The sequence below is a fragment of the Haliotis cracherodii genome, unplaced genomic scaffold (assembly GCF_022045235.1).
Source record: "Haliotis cracherodii isolate W230 unplaced genomic scaffold, xgHalCrac1.p SCAF_4, whole genome shotgun sequence".
Taxonomy (NCBI): Eukaryota; Metazoa; Mollusca; class Gastropoda; order Lepetellida; family Haliotidae; genus Haliotis; species Haliotis cracherodii.
In genome coordinates, this window is record NW_027266297.1 from 65292039 (window position 1) to 65311522 (window position 19484).

Genomic DNA, 19484 nt, shown 5'->3' on the forward strand with positions numbered 1-19484 from the left:
TATCCAATAGTGTCATATATCGTGTTCTGTCTTATAATGTCGATTTTCCTACTTGGCATAAGTGCTGCAATTGTAAACACGGGATTTTCCTGTTTTAATTGCAGTTTACGTTTACAATGATGTGTATTCTATAACTAATTAATTAATACCTATTTTGTACCTGTTTAATCTTTGTCGACTGGTTTAGGTTGAACTGACCAGGAACCCAAAGAACACGATGCTCAGACAGTGGTGCGAGTGAGTGAGCCCTTTAACAGGATTACAGTTATATCAAGGCGTGTCAGCTTAATGTGGGAAGAAAGCCCGAAGTGATGCAGGTCTCAAACGTTTACCACTTCGGTGAAACCCACGAGCACGGGTATGGTGCTGACAAACCTAGAAACATAATCGGGGCGAACCGGGATTCGAACCCACAATCATAGGTTTCTGGCGTGCCCGAGGAACGCAACTCACGGCGAATCGCGGCACCTTAGGGGCCACCCGTGGTAAGGCAAGGTAATTATGATGGACACATATTCCAAATTCAAATAGTTTGATTTATTTATGAACATTAATGTACGTAAATGGGCCGAATGCCATTAGAATGTATGTCTGTCTAATAATTTTCTACGAATCACATATTATTGTAACCTGTTTGGGCACTATTTATCTACTCGGTCCATCCTAAATTATACTTCTTAAAGATCTTTTACATGTATTCACATCAACTTTAATTCTGTTGTCCAAACCTTAACGTACATTACCCAAGATATTATTATTCATTGGGTTCGACGGTTTTACCTTTCAAAGAACCTTGTTTAGTTGGGTGAAAGCTTCTTCTGGAAATATTCCTCTGGTTAGATATGTTCATTCTGCATAAAATCACTACAAAGACCAATTCACAAAGAAACCTGAATTAGCGGTTATGACTAACAAATATGTATTTATTGTGTGACCTCTCTGTTGTTGGCGGATGTCTGACATATGATAGTACTCTGGTCTGAACATACGGTGACGGTTTCCACGCTAACATCACACGGCAACCTACAAGCAAGATAATTGAACAACGCCTGGGTGATAAGTGTTTGTGTGTGTGGCCTAGGTCACACTCCAACTCTACAGAGACAGATACGAGACAGAAATTAAAGCAATCAGATAAATATTCATGAGACATGTCTCTTACACAGCACATAAGTGGACATTTCTCGTGGTTTCTTGATGCCGCTTCTAGCAGTTTGGCGCCGCAGGGTTCTGTCCAAGACATGGTGTCTTATTAATCTTTATTCACAAACACTTTGGGATGTGATACTCCAAGATTTTTGGTAATGGTTTTCGTTATGTATTCACATAATGCATCAATACGTTGCATGGTCTTGTATAAGGTTTGATGTAGATATTCCCAAAGCAAGTAACTACTTGTTGTGGCAGTGAAAGTCAGACATTCATGTTTATTACACCGTCCTACAAGTATTTGACCAAAATCAGCATGTGGCCTTGTGTGTGACGTCCGTCTTAATCAGCGCCTTGTCGGGAAGCGTGTGTCCTTTAAGACAAAAAAGGTACCTGAAGAAGAAAAACGTATTGTGAACTGAGGATTATCTGTCTTAAAGACATCGAAGTTCATTCCGGATAAAGAAGAAAGGTGTATTAATTTATGTACCAGCCCACGTATCTGAAATTAATCTATAATTCGGACGTTTCGTAATCGATATGTGACATCATTAACCATAGAAGACGTCATATATTTTATAAAAACTGACGTCATATCATTATGACGCCACATTACTTCTGTCTGAACAGCATATTTATCCATACCTCCGCAAATAGCGAACAGTTAACGTTCCTTTTAAGCTCGGCCTTCCAATTCTTATCGACAAATGAAATGTTTAACTCGTAGCTTGCCTTACTCCGCTTATATAAAGACTACATACAATTGCAGAAAAATGTGTGAGTGGGCTAGTTGGGAGAAGACGTCATATATTCTATAAACACTGACGTCATATCATTATGACGTCACATTACTTCTGTCTGAACAGCATATTTATCCATACCTCCGCAAATAGCGAACAGTTAACGTTCCTTTTAAGCTCGGCCTTCCAATTCTTATCGACAAATGAAATGTTTAACTCGTAGCTTGCCTTACTCAGCTTATATAAAGACTACATACAATTGCAGAAAACTGTGTGAGTGGGCTAGTTGGGATTTGACGCCGCTTTTAACAGAGGGAACACAAACATGGGTTTCAAACATTATTCCCATGTGGAGAATTGAACATGGGAATTCAAAGTGATGGGAAAACGCTCTAACCCAGTGACGCCCCAAGATTCCATTTTCTCGCGTATGCACTCACAAATCTAACGATTGTATGTTAAAATACTTACGTGTATCCATTTTCACCGGAAGTAACCTTTACTTTGCTGAGTTCAAAGGTATCCTCTCCATTCGTGAACCAGAAACCTGAATGTTTGACGTATTTAACCTCCAGAGCGGTGACGTCCCCTATCTCATTCTTTGAGACAGCTACATGCAGCATCGTTGCTTTTGGGCTCAACGTGCCGTCCCTTTAACAATGAAAATTGTCAATGCAAGAGTGAGTGAGTGAGTTGGGTTTAACGCCGATTTTAACAGTATTCCAGTCATATCGCGGCGTGTCAGCTTAATGTGGGAGGAAAGCCCGAAGTGATGCAGGTCTCAGACGTTTACCACTTCGGTGGAACCTACAAGCACGAGTATGATGCTGACAAACCTAGAAACTTAATCGGGGCTAACCGGGATTCGAACCCACAATCATAGGTTTCTGGCGTGCCCAAGGGACGCAACTCTGCACAGCGAATCGCGGCGCCTTAGGCGACTGGGCCACCCGTGCCCCTTGCAAGAGAATAACCAGCCTAGATATTCTGCTGGAACTGATTCCACTGTTTGTAAAGGGCAAATGGCTGTTGAAATTCTATGAATGGACGACTGAAAGTCAGTGATGACGACACCAGGTGTTCAACAAATGTGTTATACACCCTTCAGACGCCATTGAAAGTGAAATAATAATTATGATGGAACACTTTTATTATAGTGGTCAAATGACGTGTTTGTCGGTTTGTTTTTTGTTTTTGTTTAAAGCCGCACTCAGCAATATTCCACCTATATGACGGCGGTCTGTAAATAATCGAGTCTGGACCAGACAATCCAGTGATTGACATCATGAGCATCGATCCAAGCAATTGGGATACGATGACATGCATCAACCAAGTCAGCAAGCCTGACCACCCGATCCCGTTAGTCGCCTCTTACGACAAGCACACTCGCCTTGGTTGCATGGGTTGCTGACGGAAGAAAAATGGCCCTGTAATATTACATCTTGTTTTGGTAGCATCAGTATGAGGTAAATATAGTTCACATACTCTGAGACTGACTAACTAACGTGTTTCAAGAAATCCACGTGGCCTAAAACGGTCATTCGCCGATGTAATACAGACAGAAAATACGGAAACCTTCAAAGACGCACCACTATAGACGCAATACACAGGCCATTGTTTCAATAGAGACACCTCTGTGAATATATTTCAGACGCCCTTAGCTCTTGCAATTTGTAGTAAAATTTAAGCAGAGTGACGACAAATATAAATCGCAGAGCAGACTGCGGTGCTTTGAATGGACCAAATGGACATCCATAGCCTAGTGAATTATGAAGATCAATATCATATTGACCTCGTTAATCCGCACGGTAACGTTCCTGCTGAAATCATCAGGATAAACCCATGTCCGGGTGAGTGAATCATGGGCGTGAAGGAAGATCGACTTTCACAGCAAGATTGTCCAGTCCGTGACGTCAAAGATGTTTCAGAGTCGCCACATTTAATAAGTAATACTGTGCATCGTGTATGCGACATGATATGGTGGTTACCCCGTGACTGCGATGAGCCCGCTGGTTCCCCATTGGCCGAACAGATTGAGCATTAGTTGGCCCTGTGTCTCCGTCACGTCGTCCGCGGCCGTCAGTTCCACACCGTAGTGAAAACCTGTTGTACACAGTGCATGGTGAAGACAGCAATCGTTACCTTAACGCCTCTGACTATATCAGATCACATACTTAAACAGTAAAGCAAAATAAAGTAAAGTAAATACAGTAAGGCAATCAATCAAAAATATCTCCAAAGTTGCCAAAAGTTATAAAATGCTTTAGCTACATCACAGTTAGACACTGATTTTTAGTATATTAGACTGTTCTTTTGATTATGATATCAATTATCCCTTTAATTTATCCAGATTCCCGATGGTTAAATCTGACTCGGTCTAGCGATGACAAGGGCGACGCCATGTTTGTTTGTAAACACTGAAACACTTGACCTTTGATATTTGCATCTCTATCCGCATATGACCCCAACGGATATCGTTTTTATCCGTTGGCTTTATCCTGCCGAGAAACCTACCCATTATATGATAAAGCTAGGTTATCAAACAATGGGTTTCACGAGTTCCCATCATGGAGTTCCGTTAAACGAGCGCGGGTCTGCTGTTGACAGTCAAAGGAGTTGCAGAGTCTCAACTACTCGTGTCCCTTCCACAACAAAGCCGACCGCCTCCGTGGTCTAGTGGTAGAGCGTCCGCCCGGAGAACGGAAGGTCCGCGGTTCGATCCCCGACCGCGTCATACCAAAAGACTTTAAAAAGATGGTACTTGTTGTTAGCCTGTCTGGCGCTCGGCATTAAGGGGCTAAAACAAGGAATCGGAGTCAGTATACTGTGTCTGTGTGGGGTATTCATGTTAAACTGTGGTATGGTATCTCAGTGAGCTAGCGCTATAAATCGGCATCAGTCCGGACTAGTACAAGCAGCCACACAAACAGGCACACGTACATGCACGTCGCTATATAAGTGCACTAATCTTGGACGCGACGTTAAACCCCATTTCACCTCACCTCCAAAACAAAGCTGTGTCTATGCTTCCACGGACCACGGCCGGTACCTACAGGGTTTAACCACATATAACCACTGGTAACAAATGGTGTTGAATTACACTCACTCATATGTTCTTCGATGTATACATTCAGCTGGGACACACTCAGACATTAGTGAGCAATCCTACTCATGTGTGTTTCAATATAATGTGTTAGTTATTCACTGATCGTTTGTGGTTATTTACTGATGGTTCTGGTTAAACTTCAACTAACAATACCACAAGTGTCTAATTATGTGTTACCATGGACAAGAAACTCACCACAGAACAGAGACGTGCTACTAGTGTCCAGTTACATGTTACCACGGACATTGAACTCACCACAAAACAGAGACGTGCCACTAGTGTCTAGTTACGTGTTACCAGGGACAATGAACTCACCACTGAATGGAGACGTTCCACTAGTGTCTAGTTACGTGTTACCACGGACAGTGAATTCGCCACAGAATGAAGACGTGCCACTGATGTCTAGTTACGTGTTACCACGGACAATGAACTCACCTCGGAACAGAGACGTTCCACTAGTGTCTAGTTACATGTTACCACGGACAATGAACTCACCACTGAATGGAGACGTTCCACTAGTGTCTAGTTACGTGTTACCACGGACAATGAACTCGCCACAGAACAGAGACGTTCCACTAGTGTCTAGTTACGTGTTACCACTGACAATGAACTCACCACAGAATGAAGACGTACCACCAGTGTCTAGTTACGTGTTACCACGGACAGTGAATTCGCCACAGAATGAAGACGTGCCACTGATGTCTAGTTACGTGTTACCACGGACAATGAACTCACCTCGGAACAGAGACGTTCCACTAGTGTCTAGTTACATGTTACCACGGACAATGAACTCACCACTGAATGGAGACGTTCCACTAGTGTCTAGTTACGTGTTACCATGGACAATGAACTCGCCACAGAACAGAGACGTTCCACTAGTGTCTAGTTACGTGTTACCACTGACAATGAACTCACCACAGAATGAAGACGTACCACCAGTGTCTAGTTACGTGTTACCACGGACAGTGAATTCGCCACAGAATGAAGACGTGCCACTGATGTCTAGTTACGTGTTACCACGGACAATGAACTCACCTCGGAACAGAGACGTTCCACTAGTGTCTAGTTACATGTTACCACGGACAATGAACTCACCACTGAATGGAGACGTTCCACTAGTGTCTAGTTACGTGTTACCACGGACAATGAACTCGCCACAGAACAGAGACGTTCCACTAGTGTCTAGTTACATGTTACCACTGACAATGAACTCACCACAGAATGAAGACGTACCACCAGTGTCTAGTTACGTGTTACCACTGACAATGAACTCACCTCAGAACAGAGACGTTCCACTAGTGTCTAGTTACGTGTTACCACGGACAGTGAACTCGCCACAGAATGAAGACGTGCCACCGGTGTCTAGTTACTTGTTGCCACGGACAATGAACTAAGCACAGAACAGAGACGTGCCAGTGCCAGTGTCTAGTTGTGTGTTTTTGTGAAATATAAACTCACCACAGAGCGGAGATGAACCGCCAGTACCACGTGACGTGTTACCTCGGAATATATAAAATAGCTTCGCCATAAATAGCAACGAACAATGAAAAATGAAGCGTGGTTTATTTTACGATAAAACATTGTTCTACCATGACGTCATCTCTGCAGATTCGAACATGCGCTCGCAGCTTGATGACGTCGTAAATTAAACTTTTTTTTAGAGGGAAGTGTGTAGTGTGTTGAGGTAGCTGAGCAGTGTAGATAAACGCAATTGCCGAACGGTCGCAGGAGAAAAGGTACAGATAATCGACGTAAACGTTGTGAAATGCCAAACTTAACGCCCCTGTTCATACAATGGTCTTGTCCGACATCGCCTTGTTCGGATTCTATTCGGGGAGTCAGTCAAGTGGCTGAACAAAATGTTGATATCTCATATAAGAAATAAAGGACTCGTTGTTTACCGTACATTAAAACACTGCGCCCCTCATGGTTTACTCTCCTTGCAAGGTTTTATTGAACGATAAACAACTCCCAGTCGCCGTGTATTTTTTAAATAAACTCACCACAGAACGGACACGTGCCACCAGTGTCAAGGAACATGCTGCCACGACCAGAAAACTGATCCGCATAATAGCCATATTGTGTGCAACCTCGACTTCCGCACGTCAGACAGTGGCCGTTTTTAAAGCTGCTCTGCAACAGTATGGGCAATTTTCGAAAACTTAAACGTGAAAGTGTACGTTTCTGTGGAATACTTAAAATAACCGTGTGAAATATAAAGGTAATATTTCATTTATGTTTTACACAAGATTTGAACCGATGCGTGCATGCAACATACTTATTTATTATAAAATCATACATTTAATGCATCTATTGTGAAGAAAAGTTTGTGATTCAAAACAGCCATTTATTCATTAAACACTTTCTCGGACTCAACATCAGTTCAAAATTCAGCTTTAGAACTCTTTAAACACTGACAATTAATCAGGATCAAATGCTCAGGTGCCTTCTGGCGGAAGAACATTGTTCACACGAAAACAACTAAAAGTGGGAATTCGAAAAACGAAATATCTACCTTAGCTCATAGAGAAAACGAAATAAGACAATTTGGGTACAGACAGTTTAGAACATCTATATAGTTATATAATTATGAATATCTGTGTCTATCGAAGGATAAAGTATATGTAGGTACATAGTCCGTGCAGGGATAGGCTGTGAACGGACAGGACGTGTGGATGGACTCTATGTAGTAGTCAGTGGCTCGGCCGCTGCTGCAACCTAATGTGTTGTTTCCGTCTGAAACATGAAGGATACGATCTTGTTTCCCTAATAAATAGCATTGGTCTTTATGTTTTTGAGACCGAACTTTCGTCACCTGGGCTTGAGGTATTTGGACTAGATTATTGAAAGGTGAACGTTATTTCAACTTCGCGAAACAAGACCTATTTTTGTGGACTGGTGACTGATGTCGGTTCCCAGTCTTGGTCCAAGGAGTGTTGTGTGCCATAGGACCTTTTAGACATTGTTGTTATGTAATTGAGATACTCATAAATAGATTATGCTAGATTATGCTTTGTAATAAAAAAAATAATTTAATTAGCATTGTAGGTCTTCAGTGACTCGCATTACAACTGCGACAAGTGTTTATCGGACACTCTCCTTTCATACAAAAAATAAATAAAAAAAGGGGGCGGTCGGGTAGCCTAGTGGTTAAAACGTTCGCTCATCACGCCGAAGACCCGGGTTCGATTCCCGACATGGGTACAATGTTTGAAGCCCATTTCTGGTGTCCCCCGCCGTGATATTGCTGGAATATTGCTAAAAGCGGCTTAAAACCATACTCACTCACTCAAAATATGTTGCTTTCATCAACTTCTCCAACACGTTCAATAAATGACCCATTAAGCCCATTCCAAATAAACCAAGGAGCAAAACAAACCACAGTCAAGTCTCGTTAATCCGACACTCGTTAATCCGACAATCGGCTTTATCCGACACTAATGATGGGAACCGATTAAATGAGTGCTATTTAGACCCGTTAATCCGAAAGTCTCGCACTCCGACTCCGACACAGCTAATTTCAAACGAATTACCGAAATCACTCATGAATCAGACTCGTTAATCCGACACAGTGATCAGCGTACTCCTGCCTACCAACAGGAAGTCGACGTGTTTACCTTTCAGCTCATATCATATAATTTTTTTTCTTTTAAAAATATCTTAAGTTAGCGATATCATATCGAAAACCTGAATTGTACTGGCGCCCGCGTGGTTTTTTAATAAAATGTAATTTGATTCAAAACTTTAAAAAAAAACTATTCTTGCATAATACACAACTGCTGATGAGTGTCTTTGACATCTTGTCTTTGAAAATCAATAATTTGCCTAATTCGGCACAAATTTACATTTCAAACGTGGTAGGAGGCATGTGTTTGAAAACTCTTTTCTTATCCCAGTTTTCATTGAACCAATATTTTAAGATAAAATAACCAAACCATAGATTATTTTTCACAAACAGTTGCAGGAATGAGTAATGGTTAAATAGACACATTTAAATTTAACAACAGTTATTTCAATTTTCAATTACATAGAATACAAACTCGGTGTACGTTTGTCTGCTCCTCAGTATATCACTAAATACTTAAGCGCAAGAATAATTTAACATTGAACTGCATATGAAAACATATTGGGGTTATAAATAACTGTAATTTCCTGTTGTGGTCTGTATCATACACATTATACATCATACTAAACAAATGGGGGGCACGGGTGGCCCGGTCGCCCAAGGCACCGCAATCAGCTTTGCAGAGTTGCCAGAAACCTACGAGAGGTGTTCATTAAAGATTTCCCCTAAACCACTTAGGGTTATCATATTTGGTTGAAATTTCACATGTGTAATGATACATGTATCTATGGGTTATGTCTGAATTTGCAGCACCGAACTATTAATCTTACCATTTTCACAGGTGTAAAGATCAAGCAGGGTGTGACAATGGAGCCAGTAGAATACCGAGCAGTGATTAGGTTTTCATATTTCAAAGGTTGCACACCAAAAGAAACTTTCGATGAAATGAAAGCAACTTATGGGGAAGATGCCCACTCATATGACGTTGTTAAACACTAGCATCGCAAGTTCAAGTGTGGTCGGACATCTGTGGAAACAGCTGCCATTCCTGGTCGCCCCCATTCAGCCATTGCACGATGGATTCCCAGGTTGCTCACACCTTTCCAAAAGCGGGAACGAGTCAGGAACAGAAGGTTGAAGAGTTGAAGAGTTGGGTCTATAATTAGCTCTATAGTTTGTTTCATTCAAGTTCAGTTAAGGATGGATAGGTTGGGCTAGCACAGTTTTGTGTGGCCTGATTAAATCAACGCTGATTGGATCATTCAAACTCTTGCCCTCTTTCTTAATTCAAATCTGCACTTCACATTTACCCTTTGCACCATCAAGACTGTGTCCTAGATAGGAGTCAGCACACGTTAGTTTAATCAGCTACATTGGTTTAAAAGTGTATATCTATCATGACGTCATTTCTGGAGATTCGAATATGCCCTCGTAACATGATGATGTCATTTCCTCGACGACGTTATTGTTTTGAGGGAAGTGTCTAGTAAGTTGTTCGCCGTAGATTTAGCTTGGCTACGCAGATAAACACACTGGCCGAACGATCGTATCCAAAAGCGAGGAAAATATGACAATCGGTGTCAGGACAAAAGGTCGAGAGTGAATAGTCTAGTGAGTCGTTCGCCGTAAATGAAGCTGGGCTACGCAGGTAACCCACTGGCCGAACGATCGCATCCAAACGTGGGGGAGATATGACAATCGGTATTTGGAGAAAATATACCGTCAGATAATCTACGTGAGGATTGTAAAAAATGCGGTCAATACCAAACTTAACCCACCTGTTCGTAAAATGGACTTGTCCGACATTTCCGAGGTTGGATTCTATTCAGGATGTCATCATTATTGAAATTTGGGGAAATATTTTTAAAGCTGTACAAATAATCAACGTTCTTAAAGAGGCTGTACATAAGGTTTTCTCATATAAGAAATAAACGACGAGTGGGAAATTTTTTATCGTACAATAAAACACTGCGCAGCTTCTCATGTTTATTCTCCCTGCAGCGTTTTATGGTACGATAAACAACTCTCACTCGTCGTTTATTTCATAAACAAAAGTACCTTTGTCTGTCAACAGCGGACCCAGTGCAGCCGGTGCTGTGGTCGGACATCCGGGTTGTGCCTTCCCGCCATTCACATAGAAATCCACGTCACCAGAAGCTAATTCCTGACCCAAGAAGCCGTCATTTGTATGGGAGACGTCAACAAACATGGCGTCGGTCTTGTCCAGCTTCAGAACATGAGTTGCATGGTCATAATTTGGTCCGGCGGGATCCAATCCTATATAAATCAAAATGTTACCATTTATATGTACATCTATATCACTCAACATAATATCTAGAGCATGTTTATAGGATACGAGATTTTAAAAAAATGTAGCGGTTAATGTATAAATGTTACAATATTATATTTTTTAATTATTTTGCCACTCTTGGATTATTTTCCGACTTTTTGTTAACAGCCGTGTTTATTTGGCACGTCTGTTCTGTGCAATTAAGAAAAAAATGTTTGTTAATCGGAAAATTGTGTATCGTGTGGTCCCAAGCCTTATATAATGAAACTTCCCTTGTGGACATTGCTTCAAGTTTGTCTATTTCCAAATGTCACATGCCGCGCTTATTTTACTGACCACCGCCTCCGTGGTCTAGTGGTAGAGCGTCCGCCTGGAGAGCGGAAGGTCGGGGGTTCGATCCCCCACCGCGTCATACCAAAAGACGTTGAAAGATGGTACTTGTTTTTACCCTGATTGGCGCTCGGCATTAAGGGGCTAAAACAAGGACTGGTCGGCTCGGAGTCAGTATACTGTGTCTGAGAGGGGTATTCATGTTAAACTGCGTCATGGTATCTCAGTGTGCTAGCACTATAAATCGGCATCAGTCCGGACTAGTACAAGCCGCCACACAAACACACACACGTACATGCGAGTCGCTATATAAGTGCAATAATCTTGGACGCGACGTTAAACCCCATTTCACCACACCTATTTTACTGACTTGCCTCAGCGAAATGATTTGTTTACTTGCCTCAAGGTTTTGTGGATAAACCGCTATGTTATCTTGTGATATCCACAATAAACGATTTCATTATCATTTCGTATCATTCAAGGGGCGGTCGGGTTGCCTAGTGGTTAAAGCGTTCGCTCGTTACGCCGAAGACCCAGGTTCGATTCCCGACATGGGTACAATGTGTGAAGCCCATTTCTGGTGTCCCCCGCCGTGATATTTCTGGAATATTGCTAAAAGCGGCGTAAAACCAAACTCACTCACTCGTATCATTCAACCCTCGTATCAGCTTCTTACCGCTTATCCTTGCTATGTTACCCCTCATCAGCCAGCCGGTATAGCCCGCTATATGAGCACCTAAATTATGACCAATCAGATGCACGTCCTTCGTCTTAAGCCCCGCCTCTATTAGCATGTCAACGATGAATCTAAGTTGTATTCCAACCAATCGTGTGTTGGCAACAGCCTGGTTGTAATCACCCGCAACTGCACCTCGTCTCCAGTCGACAATGATGACATTGATATCGCCCTAAATGAAGATACGTCTGTATGTAGTTTAATCATTGATGATGTGAACTGGCCACTTAATACAATATTTCCTTTAAAAGGACTTAACAGATTGAAAATGTTTCATGTTATACTGAACAACAAAAGTTCCTGTGACATTGAAAAAGATTTAATGCAAAGTTATGTTTTTTATCAAATCTGAAACAATTTCGGTTTGCAACAGATGAAAGACTCCTGTAAGTGTTCAAATGGTTTAATTTGCCATACTGACTTCAGAAAATGCGTAATTACATAAACAAAGACATGAACATGCCAAAATGTCAATTTACAAATCAATAGCGTGTGTGTCCACCTCTGGTTGCGATGCAAGCAACACATCTTCGTCTCATGGAATGGACCAGGCGTCGCACAAAGTCCTGTGGGATATCTGTCCATATCTGCCGGAGCATGTTTCAAGTTCCTGGAGTTTCTGTGGGACACGTGGTTGACGTCGAAGGCGCCGATCCATCTCATCCCACATGTGCTCGATTGGTGAGAGATCAGGGGAGCGAGTCGGCCAGGGGATGACATTCACGTTGTTTTGTTGAAGGGAACCCTGAACAAGTTGAGCAATATGAGGCCGGCGTTGTCACGTTGAAAGGTTTCGCTGTCCATTGAGATTTCTCTCTACCACTATCAAACAGGTCCTGTGTCTTGCTGTAATCCCACCCCATACCATAACACAGCCGCCCCCGAACCGATCTTCTTCCATGACACAATGATTGACGTAACGTTCACCTCGACGTCGGTACACTCGAATCCGTCCATCGCTGAGGTGAAAACGAGACTCGTCAGTGAGTAGAACTTGTCCCTACTGCATGGCCGTCCAGCGTAGACGCTGTCTGCACCACTGTAGACTTGCTTGACGGTGGTTTCCTGTCAAAATGGGCCGTCTGGCGGGTCTTCTGGTGACAATCCCTGCAAATCTGAGGCGGCGACGCACGGATTTTGAAGATATTCGTCGAAGGCCAGGGATGCTTCTTGCAGTCAATGTTGCTGGCTGGAATCTATTTCGTGTGATGTTCGAATCCAGTTGCCTTGTCGATTATTGGACACTCCGAGTATGGTCTCTGACTGCATTCGTCTGTTGCCAACGTTGCCACAAACACCAAATGGTGTTTCTGCTTCTGTCGATCCTGCTTCAAGCATACCAATGGCTCGCAGACGCTCATTTTCGGACAGGCGTGGCATTTCGTAATGTTGAATAATTGCGTAAATTGTTGTTTTTCTGAGTGGTTGTTGTCAGCCTGATGCTAAACAATGAATATGGAATCCCGTTAACGCACATGTTTTTATATCCATTCTTGGGTAGTGAAATGCATGGGGCTTGCATAAAAGTCCACGTTTGCATGGAATGCATGCTTTTCTGCGCTTTTGTGACTTGATTCCATACATGTACTACAATATTGAAAACCAAACTTTACTTCTTTGAAAAATATACACTAAAATATTGGTGTCACAGGAACTTTTGTTGTTGAGTATATTTTTAGTTTTGTTTGTTTGTTCATTTGTTGTTTAACGCCGCACTCAGCAATATTTCAGCCATATGACGATGGTCTGTAAATAATCGAGTCTGGACCAGACAATTGGTAATTGAGATCATGAGCTTATTTTCTGTACTTCCTTACACGAATACACATATATATGCTTGTACATGTATTATGTATGATGTTACCGTTACCTGTCGTAAAAAAGCATCTTTGCAGTTTTGTACCCATGATGAATTCCCGCCTCTTTTGTAACCGTGAATTATAATTTTCGTCAGCTTCGTATGTTCAAACTTTGATCCGGTGATACTGTTGTGGTCGGTGAAGTTGAGATTATCGTGGTCGCCGTTACCAGAACTTGCGCGCGTGTACAACCAAAAACCAGTCCCAATTACTTCCGGTGCTACAGGAAGCGCCAACTCCGCGATGTTAAATGGCGGAATGTTGTCGAAGCAGCCAACATGCGGGTAACATACTGTTGTATTCGTGCGTGGGTCTGGGGTTGTTGTAGTTGTTGGTGTTGAAGTGGTTGTCTGTGTCGAAATGGTTGTCTGTGTCGAAGCGGTTGTCTGTGGTGAAGTTGCTGTCTGTGTCGGAGCGGTTCTTCCGACTGCTGTGGATGGAGGCAGTGATGCCGCCACTCTTAAAACGACTGAAAGATTGCATATAGATTATATAGGAATAAGAAATAGGAATATGTCTAGACATCTTTTGGTGCCTATTAGATGATGGTTTGGCTCCAGTTGGAACAGTTTGATCGCGAGGGACCAAAGCGTCCAGAAGATTTCACATTAAATCAGATGGTCACAATGGCAGTTGAAAAACTGTCGGGCAGAAGAAAGTATACACCCATGTTTCATACAGGTATTATAGGTGATATTACGTGCATCATATCAATAAGTATTCCACAACAGATGACGTCCACATGACGTCACAAGGCGTACGGGGTTTGTAATTTCACAGAAATGAGCAGAGTGAAATGTGAGTTTTCAAGTGTATGCTTTCTTATGCCCGACAGTTTGATCAACTTCTGATTTAATGTGAAATCTTCTGGACGCTTTGCTTGCTCCCTTGTTTAGTTCATGAATGGGTGTCCACCACCATCAGCAACCAGGCTGATTCTGTGTCATGGAACCTAGACCACATGCTTTCTATCGCCGATGTATTGAAAATGTAGTGAATAAATTTATTAATGTGATTTTAATGGAAAATGTTTCATGAAATCAAATCTAATTACCAGATCCATACTTTCGTCAACCGTTTTAACAAAAATATTATATAGCTACTGGAAAGATGTTTACATGTTCTTGCCCTTATCGTCTAAGGCGCCGCAATCAGCTGTGCAGAGTTGCGTCCCTTGGCTAGACCAGAGACCGAATATGTTTCTAGGTTTGTCAGCACCATATCCATGCTCGTGGTTTTTCACCAAACATCTGAGCCCTTCATCACTTTTGGCTTTTCTCCCTAATTAATCTGACACGCCGTGATATAACTGGAATATTGTTGAAAGCAGCGCTAAACCAAACTCACTGACTAACTCAGTCTTAAGCTATATTATGAATGTCTTAAATTTTATAGAGTATAAACAATTTTGAATGCGCCATCTGCTAGCCTAGTATTTCCTCTGATTAGGTGACGACATTCTGTACACGCCTACCTGCAGATGTCGCGAGTTGTAGTAAGACAACACACCGCATAGCGCACAGGTCAGTATCACACAACACAGAGCCTGGTCTGTAATCACAGGTCACGTGATCTGCGTCCTTATACGTGTGCATGTTTCACTTCTGTATGATAGCAGATAAAAGTATATATAGCCACTGAAGAAACCCTTGTCGCCCCGTGCCTCAAGCTGATAAGATAACCTGGATTAGTAAGTACCTCGAGATACCGCACCAACACGGTCACATAAAATTTCAAACGGTCAGCATAATAATTTATGGAATGCAAAACAAAACATGGTAAACTAATTAATCAAGTACGATGATTGACATTAGGACTTCACCAAATACAACGTACATTTGTGGCTATCAATACCGATTGATCCCCGATGCGGACACATTTTTGAAGATATCTTTCAAATTTCGGTTCCAGATTTGTTACAGATGGTAGGGATTATTCCATGCAGCATCTTCACTAGTGTTGTGACAGTTTCAGTAGATGGATCAGTCTCATTAAAATCAGATCTCTTTACCACTAAACAAAAGATATGAGGACAATCCATTACAGGTCAGGTCAGTACGACCGTTCATCCGACCAATTGGAGCGCCGCTTACCAGATCACGAAAGTGACATTCTGAATGTGTTTTCTAATCATGTAACCTCGAAATGTTTAACAGGGGGTATTCCGAACAACAGTTACTGGCTTTGTGACGGAATCCATACAATCTAGACCATCTATTAGACATTCCAGAATGCTATTTTGTTCAGTGTGCAAAATCTTAATCGAGAATGTTTTGAAGAGTAGTCGCCAGTTTGAAACTCATGCCGTAAAGCACGAGAAAGCAGCCTTCTGATTGGCTAATGTCGACTTCTTCTCAGTCCTTCCATTGGTCGGTCAAAGTAAGTAAAAGGTCGGTCTGACATGATCCGTCATGGGATGTCCTCAGATCTTTGTTTAGTGGTAGCGAGCGCTAAGATCTTATTTTAATGAGATTGCAGGCAGATAGAAGGACCATCAGGAGCGGAGGCTTGCTATACGCGATTCTTGTATTGAATAACTGGAACCATTAAACCAACCGTTAACTACAGACCTATCAATAAGGAAATGTGTCCAGTGTTATACCGTCCTATTTTGGGCTAAATTTGAGGAAGTGGTGCAGATTACATTTAGTTCTGTCTTGTAATGACAAATTAAGAAAAATACATTCAACAGTTATAATGTGACCTTAAGACTTATATGTATGTAATTTCTTTTCCTTTGTGTTTTTCATACTTTGGTGAGGAGTCCTTACAGCTACATATATTTCAGCCTTATTTATGCCTCAACATACAATCATCCCAACAACCCTGAAGGAGAACATGTAGGTAACAGGTAGGTACGATTCCAGCGAAGAAATGTTAAATGTTCTGTGGTTTATATAATGTTTTGCTGAGTATGATTGTGATCAGTACGAAATCATGTAACGTTATTGTAGGTTGTTTTAGTTTTCAGTGTAATTAACTGTCGTGTTCTTCTCCAAATGAATATTGTGATTGTGTTCCGTGGTCTTGTGGTAGAGCGTCCGCCTGGAGAGCGGAAGGTCCAGGGTTCGATCCCGGGCCGCGTCATACAAAAAGACGTTTAAAGATTGTATTTGTTGTTACCCTGTCTGGCGCTCGGCATTAAGGGGCAGGACTGGTCGGCTCAGAGTCAGTATACTGTGTCTGAGTGGGGTATTCATGTTAAACTGCGTCATGGTATCTCAGTGAGCTAGCACTATAAATCGGCACCAGTCCGGACTAGTACAAGTAGCCACACACACACATACACGTACATGCACGTCGCTATATAAGTGCAATAATCTTGGACGCGACGTTAAACCCAATTTCACCTCACCTCACCTTATATATTCTACGGGAAAGTCCGTTTAACGTTCGCTTTGATTGAAGAAGCGCTAGTAAAATATGGAGATTCTCGTCGAGCTTTTCTTTGTAGCAAGTATGTAACATCCCTCAGTGTACAAAATTCTCTTAATGTAGCTTTTTTTACAAATAGGTTTACGTCTTAAATCTTAAGGTAAAATCGTTACATTAAGAATAACAACCCGCAACCCTTCAAGTAAAAAATGTATTTTTTACATCAAGGGTTAATATCGTACATATCGCCCCTTACTGTTAAAGACTCATAAACAAAGTTTAATTGAAATACAGGGTCATTTTTCGATTTTTACATTTTTCATTGTTTTTGTTAGTTTTCTTATAATTATTTGTAATAGCATATATTCTCTTCCTTCAATTTTTCTCGTTTTCTCAGAGCCATGGAACTTGTGTTAGTGCACTGAATCTTCAATATTCCAACAACCTCTCAACAACGACAACCTGGTCGTTATTGTCAGGTTTTCTTTAAGTGGTCATTACTAAGATGTCATTTAGCCGAATTTGTTTAATCTTGGTTCAAAGGTGTATCTCGGGAAAACACACAATATGACTTCACTTTACGTTACTACCTTGCTTCCATGGCAATGGAAAGCGGCATCTGCAGAGCTGATTGATCGATATTTATAGATTTTGTTCAAATTTGGTATTTAGGTACAATGTATTTCAGGAAGAGCTTTTCTTACCATGGCAATGTAACCGAGGCATCTGAAGAAGTTCAATTTCGTTCAAAGGCATTAAGATACATTTTTGCACACGAAGTGCATTTTATTACAACAGGAACAGAACGGAGTCCTCTGATTGGTCAAAATTTAGATAAATAACCCAATTTGAGACTATTTTCCCATACTTATAAGTGCTTTTTATGAAACTAGGTGTGGGCGATCACTACACTGTCCAGTAAAATAACCTCATTCAGAAATCTAAGATGGCCTCACAGTCGCCATTTTGGTCTCAGTAAAAATCTCTGTATGAAGTCCTTTTGAAAACCCACGTGAATATCATTTCATCAGATTATTAGTTCATTGTACCCCCGCTACGTAGTTAGGGGGTATCACGGATTCAGAGTGTCCACCTGTCCGTCGATCTGTCCGTTAAAAATAAACTCAGTCAATCCCAGCTCCCCTGGGACATAAAATACATAGGTCGTATGCGTAATGTTCATTTTTCGTTGTTTTCAATCAGCAATGGTTTTACTACAGGATATGCTAAACTGCTTTAGAAAATGTATCCCGAAAAATATATGCTTTCTATTGTAATAAAAACAACTTTTTGACTCGACACGGTACTTTTAAAACCTAAAACCTACGGGGTTCTTTTTTAACAAATATATCATTGCATTCGAATTCGGGTTTTTTTATATCATGTGATTCTGGTGTGTGCGTGACTGTCATGTGCGTAATGTTGCTTCAAACTGTCCCTTTAAAAATGCCTTAACAACCCACCACCATCTGCGACTTTGTCTGGTCTGCTGCAAAATGACTCCACCGAAACGTCGCATCCGCCGAAGCAGTTGTAGGTTCATGGGTGTTGGCATTGTGGTAACCACATTTCAATCAACCAGAGTCCCCCTTTCCGTCGCTATGGTATTTGGATGGTAACGGGTTTTTTTATATCATGTGATTCTGGTGTGTGCGTGACTGTCATGTGCGTAATGTTGCTTCAAACTGTCCCTTTAAAAATGGTTTTCGTAACACATATACATATTGAAAGAAATCGGACAATAACCACATTTCAATCAACCAGAGCCCCCCTTTACGTCGCTATGGTATTTGGATGGTAACGGAAATGAGGTTACCTTGTAGAGTATTGTAAGGTAATCTTTGTAATACATTAGGTTTGATAGAAATCGGTACAAAGCGTCAGAGATCACAAACCCTTTTTATGAATCCTGAATATAGCAGCCAGGTGGTCGTTGTATCTAAAACTATCATCTAAAAATTATCTAAAAATGATTAATAATTAAATAATCAACGTAGCTATCAATTCAATCTACGAAGTCATGAATGTCCGATGAGCATTATTTCATAGTGATAACCCTAAATGTAAAAAATAAATATCATCAATAACGTCAACCCTTTATGTAAACATTTTAACATGTAATTTTTACATTGAGAGTTGTAACAAGGGTTAACCCGCAACCCTTAATGTATAAAAAGTGATTACATTGTGTGACCTGCCTGATAAAATGTCACAAGTTCCCTCGGCTTGGATCTATGCTCTTGCAGTCAACCACCTGTTTGCCTGGATTCGATTCCTTATATGGCTCACCGCTGCGTAAAACGTCCATTTACTTGCGAAGAACTTTAGCCTCCA

General features: G+C 41.4%; 1 protein-coding gene across 1 annotated transcript; it reads right to left on the minus strand.

The window, feature by feature from the left end:
• Positions 1 to 1280: 1280 nt before the first annotated feature.
• Positions 1281 to 15333, minus strand: LOC139479723 (pancreatic triacylglycerol lipase-like). The gene is made up of 9 exons (XM_071262576.1): positions 15250 to 15333; positions 13787 to 14244; positions 11857 to 12088; positions 10619 to 10837; positions 7628 to 7731; positions 6999 to 7128; positions 3878 to 3992; positions 2361 to 2540; positions 1281 to 1542 (listed from the first exon to the last, which is right to left on the minus strand). Exons 1-9 carry the CDS (start codon positions 15287 to 15289, stop codon positions 1461 to 1463), a joined length of 1560 nt encoding a protein of 519 aa, XP_071118677.1. The 5' UTR covers positions 15290 to 15333; the 3' UTR covers positions 1281 to 1460.
• Between the last annotated feature and the right edge of the window lie 4151 nt (positions 15334 to 19484).

What these genes read in the sequence shown, in the direction of transcription:
- LOC139479723 (XM_071262576.1), bottom strand. Translation starts at nt 15,289, where the DNA reads ATGCGGTGTGTTGTCTTACTACAACTCGCGACATCTGCAG. An exon ending in AAGATGCTTTTTTACGACAG is followed by an intron (nt 12,089 to 13,786) that starts GTAACGGTAACA and finishes ATCTTCATTTAG; the next exon opens with GGCGATATCAATGTCATCAT. An exon ending in TGGCACGTGTCCGTTCTGTG is followed by an intron (nt 3,993 to 6,998) that starts GTGAGTTTATTT and finishes TGTGTACAACAG; the next exon opens with GTTTTCACTACGGTGTGGAA.